Source organism: Penaeus monodon, chromosome 31, assembly GCF_015228065.2.
Source record: "Penaeus monodon isolate SGIC_2016 chromosome 31, NSTDA_Pmon_1, whole genome shotgun sequence".
Classification (NCBI taxonomy): domain Eukaryota; kingdom Metazoa; phylum Arthropoda; class Malacostraca; order Decapoda; family Penaeidae; genus Penaeus; species Penaeus monodon.
This window is the reverse complement of record NC_051416.1, coordinates 8,918,625-8,918,980: the sequence shown is the minus strand read 5'-3', so window position 1 is coordinate 8,918,980 and position 356 is coordinate 8,918,625. Positions and strand designations below refer to the sequence as shown.

Here is a 356-nt window from a genome sequence, read left to right as displayed (position 1 = left end):
ACAATATCTCTATTTTTTTTTTTTTTGAATGCCACCAATACTCACAGTAGATATCGAGGTGCCACTCCACAATCAGAGGAGGATAAGCGATCTTCTCACTCTCGGCCTGACACGACAAAACCTTCCCCACATCCCCTACTGTGGGTGTCCATTTTAACTCGCTGGTTGTCAAGTTTCCCTCGTGGCTTGTCTGTTGAGAGGGGAGGCGGGTTTCGGGATGGGGGGGGGGAGGGTTAGTATTACATGAGGAGGGAAATGTAGAAATTAATCATATTTGCAAGAGGTGGTAATTCATTTTAAATGTGGTGTGATAAGGATGATTACGTGGGTGGTAACGATGATGGGAGTCCTAAGGA

At 45.5% G+C, this 356-nt stretch overlaps 1 protein-coding gene across 1 annotated transcript in view; it reads right to left on the bottom strand.

Annotated features, from left to right (window-relative positions):
- LOC119592881 (protein turtle homolog B-like) overlaps positions 1-356 on the bottom strand; it is a gene marked incomplete at its 3' end in the record, with an annotated part of 32,862 nt that overhangs the window by 17,663 nt on the left and 14,843 nt on the right. Inside the window, 1 exon segment of the mRNA XM_037941775.1 lies at positions 46-190. Coding sequence (XP_037797703.1) covers positions 46-190 — 145 coding nt within the window.